Source organism: Fulmarus glacialis, unplaced genomic scaffold (genome assembly GCF_000690835.1).
Source record: "Fulmarus glacialis isolate BGI_N327 unplaced genomic scaffold, ASM69083v1 scaffold7507, whole genome shotgun sequence".
Lineage (NCBI taxonomy): Eukaryota > Metazoa > Chordata > Aves > Procellariiformes > Procellariidae > Fulmarus > Fulmarus glacialis.
Window position 1 is genome coordinate 12,930 of NW_009221208.1, and position 4,041 is coordinate 16,970.

A 4,041-nucleotide genomic window follows, 5' to 3' on the forward strand; every position below is an offset into this window, starting at 1 on the left:
TCTGCCACTTTTGATACCTGACCATGAACTCCTAGAGAATGGTTAGTGCTTCAGGATTACATCTGTTAAAGAGAAGGTTCATGGCAAGGGCAGCAAGGCAGATAAACACATTGTTCTAATGGCTGCAGCATTTGGATCTTCATAATTCACTGCAAACTGGTCTTGTGGAGAGATGGAGATACCTGGAGAAAGGAATAGCCCAATGACTTTGATGCATTTTCTTGATCCCTTTCTGTCTGTTAATGCTATAAAGTCTAGTGAGATGTGTATAAACTCTCTTCCAGTGATGGGAAAGAAGTAGACTGCCGTGATATTTATGTTGTGAAGAATGGTAACAAATTCTAGTGTCACTTCACTTACTGACAGGATGATTGATGAGGAATTTAGTTATCAAAGCACTATCATGCATCCTGATCTCTGCTGCTTTCTAGTCCTCCAGTTCAGTTAATAGAAGCTGTAGTTGTAGAAGATTTACGGGGACTAATACCACATAGAAGTTCAGGCTTCTTCAAACTCAGAATTGTGGAGCTCTAGAATACACCTTAGATTAGCTTTCTAAAACGCCAACCTCGGGGGCAATGTACCTCTTTTTAAAAAGAGCCATATGGGAAAACTGTACAAGCATTCATGCACAAATCCTATTTCCCTACTCCCTTTAAAAACTTGTTTGCAGGGTTTTTTTGAGGTTGCTTTTTTAAATTCCAGATTACATTGTGTTTGGAAATAGAGTATTGTGTTTCTTTGGAATGATTTGAATTCTTAGTAGAAGGTTGCCAATGCACAGTGTAAATAATTTTGCCTTGTCTGTAAAAACATGTTATTAACAGGTGAGCTGTGCAGTGAGATTGAACCTTACATTTCTGGTAGGTTCAGCTATGTGTCCTTCCTCCTTGGATGAGAATATTATGTTATCATGTAGTCTGTTCTCATCTCAGGGGAGGGCAGTGAATGATTTGTCTTTTGCTGAGGCTAATGTAGAACTCATCATTTGAGCATGGTTATTACATGGCTTTGTTAGACCTGACCACGCAATCTGAATAATTTTCCTAAATTAACAAGCATCTTTGGTGGTGAACAAGGGAATGTTAATGCTTATTTGCCTATCAAGGTCTGTGTAATTTCTGACTAAATGTTGATTGAATACAATAGGTCACCTGCACATACTGATCTTTTGTCTGTTCTTGCAAACATGTTAGTAATTGTCTCCTCTTTTCCCCTTAGGAGAGGGAGGGATTGATGGAGATGGAGACATCACTCGCTCAGAGAACATTACTGCTTTCCGGAATTTTGTTTTGGACAATACTGATCACAAGGGAGTGCATTTCTTAATGGCTGATGGGGTTGGTTCTTTTTCTTCCTGCACTAATGACCAAACCTGATACCTCATCAGTCTGCATATAGTAGGATATTTGACATGTGTCCATAGTTACAATGTGAAATTCTTCAAGGCTTGCCATTAAAATTCCTGGTGGCAGTGTTTTTTACCTTAAAGAAACAGAAATTATCATGATTCCATGATTTAACTGTGCAGAATCCTTTGCTTGATCAACAGATTTCTGGCAATACTAATCATATGCTATGTGCTTCGCAGGGTTTCTCAGTGGAGGGTCAGGAGAATCTGCAAGAAATCCTAAGCAAACAGCTCATGCTTTGCCAGTTCCTTACAGCACTGTCCATTGTCCGGACAGGTATGTTTTATCCATTAATCTTCCTCCTTCTCTAAGGTGTAGGTGGCATTGTGGAAGGATGCTGTACAATTTTTATTAACATGCCATGAAGTCTGCTTTGCAGTGAGGCTAAGTTGCACAGAATTGAGTACGTATGCATACATCCTGAGATGGTTGTCACAAAGCTAAGAAAACTGGGGCAGAAAAATAGGAGTATTTATGTCTATTTTGCTTTTAATTAAAAGTGTGAGGTAAAATGCGTTAGTTTAAAGCTCTTACAATGTGTTATGTTATGTAGCTGTCTTGGGCTAAGGTCACTAATGTGATAACTGGACAGTATGTCTGAGTTTTATGGCCCTAGCTGGACCAACTGCTTCCTGAATATTCTAGCAGGCTGGTTGGAACAGAGTGGTGTTGATCCAGTTCATCCTTCCCTCTAACTTGTCACTTTTTTCTCCTTTAATCTGCCATCTCTGTGATCAGAACAAGATGATGTGTCACATTGTCTTAGCTGTACCTCATTGTTGCCAAATGATGGACATTACAGCTCTGTCTGCGTTTGATGGCTCTTCTCTTCTGCTGAGTTTAGTTAGCATTTGGCACTGACAGGGAAGATAAAAACGCTCATTATGTTATCATTTATCTTGTGCCCTATGTTTAGAAGTACCTGAGGCAATGATCTACTTAGCAGTAGTCTCAAATGTGATATGGTAAAAGGAGCAACCTTCTTTAAGTCTTTCCTCTCTGAGTAGATAATAGCTCTGTAAGATTGACTGATTCTTTGCTTGGGGAAGTTGGGAATCTTGTTTGAAGGCAAGGGGTGACATAGACTCTTTTCTTTCTAGATAGCGAGTTACTCTGTTTAGGTAACATCTGTTAGTTTTCTCCCCCAGCCTGAGGTTTCTTGTTTCACATATCAGAGCTCCTCTTCTGTTGAGGCTTTTGCATAGCATGCTGCCATGCCGTAGGGCACAGTTTGGGCCTGGAAGGGGAGGATGGGGGATAGGTAGAAGGTTTGCTCATGAGACAGCATGCATACTGATTTGATCCTGGTCAGGGAAATGCTTTTATCTTTGCAGAGATATGGGGGAGATCATTCATGGAGTCCCATTTGGCCCACTTCATGAATGTGTTTTAGATGCCGTTTAATTGTACAAAACCACTCGTGCCAGTTCTGCAGAAGAGAAAGTTATTGAGGTGCCTGGTATCTCCTTGTTTCCTTATAATTTGCTGGTATTGGTGTGCTTCCTCTCTTTTTTCCAGGAGGACATTTTGTCTGCAAAACCTTTGACCTTTTTACTCCATTCAGTGTGGGACTTGTTTATCTGCTGTATTGCTGCTTTGAGCGAGTGTGCATCTTTAAACCTGTGACAAGCCGCCCTGCTAACTCGGAGAGGTGAGATTCTTGAGCATGAGGGACTATTAAAGAAACCCTGTCCTCTAAATGCAGTGGTAAATGGATTTGGGTAAGTCTAGTGGAAGGTCTGTGACCTGTGTCAATTGGCAACTGTCTTGGAGGAGGAAACATTTTATATGCTTAGCAAATTATGATGTTTGACAAGGTAAAGAAGATATTTGCCAAATTACCCTTCTGGGGAGAAAGCAGTGGAACTAAATATGTAACAAATTATGTTTTGCAGGAAACAATTATGGTTCCAGTGAAGCTGGAGCATATTATGTGTGTTATCATTGTACCTGTCAAATTTAGCAGAATTGATTTACTACTTGAGGGAGATCTGTGGGATTTTTCAATAGGGTTGAGTTTCCCAATCTTTCCAAAGCATAGAAAATGATAATGACTTTGTGATAGGTGAGATTGCACCTTCCTAGGGATACCCAGGAGGAAAGAATTCCTGGGATTTGGGAAACTGTCCTGATAATGGGAGTGTGGCAGCCTTCGCTGTGTGGAAGAACTGAATCCACATGATCTCTGCCTTGCTCTGCAGGTACGTGATATGCAAAGGATTAAAGCTAGGAATTGATGATGTGCGGGACTATCTCTTCATGGTGAACATCAGACTCAACCAGCTGCGCAACTCTGATGTGGATGTGAATCTTGTTGTCCCATTGAACGTGATCAAAGGCGACCAGGATTTCTACGATTACATTGTCCAGTCCAATGAAAAGTGAGTGCCCACGGACAATAAGGGCTGCTGGCTGTAGGCAGGTTAGCCAACATGGCTTTCAGTTGTAGCTTCTTGTACTCGTGGAGGTACTTGTTGATGCTGGTACGCGGCTCTGCTTTTGCTCTCTGAGAGGCTGTCGTGGTTTAACCCCACACAGCCGCTCACTCACCACCCCCCCTCCGGTGGGACGGGGAGAGAATCGGGAGAGCACAAGTATGAAAACTCCCCGGTTGAGAGAAAACAGTTTA

At 41.5% G+C, this 4,041-nt stretch overlaps 1 protein-coding gene across 1 annotated transcript in view; it reads left to right on the forward strand.

Annotated features, from left to right (window-relative positions):
- The window catches only part of CMTR1 (cap methyltransferase 1), a 25,896-nt gene that overhangs the window by 11,654 nt on the left and 10,201 nt on the right, over positions 1 to 4,041 (forward strand). The window contains exons 9-12 of the mRNA XM_009581005.1: positions 1,222 to 1,340; positions 1,592 to 1,688; positions 2,931 to 3,063; positions 3,614 to 3,793. Coding sequence (XP_009579300.1) covers positions 1,222 to 1,340; positions 1,592 to 1,688; positions 2,931 to 3,063; positions 3,614 to 3,793 — 529 coding nt within the window. The remainder of the gene's footprint in view (positions 1 to 1,221; positions 1,341 to 1,591; positions 1,689 to 2,930; positions 3,064 to 3,613; positions 3,794 to 4,041) is intronic.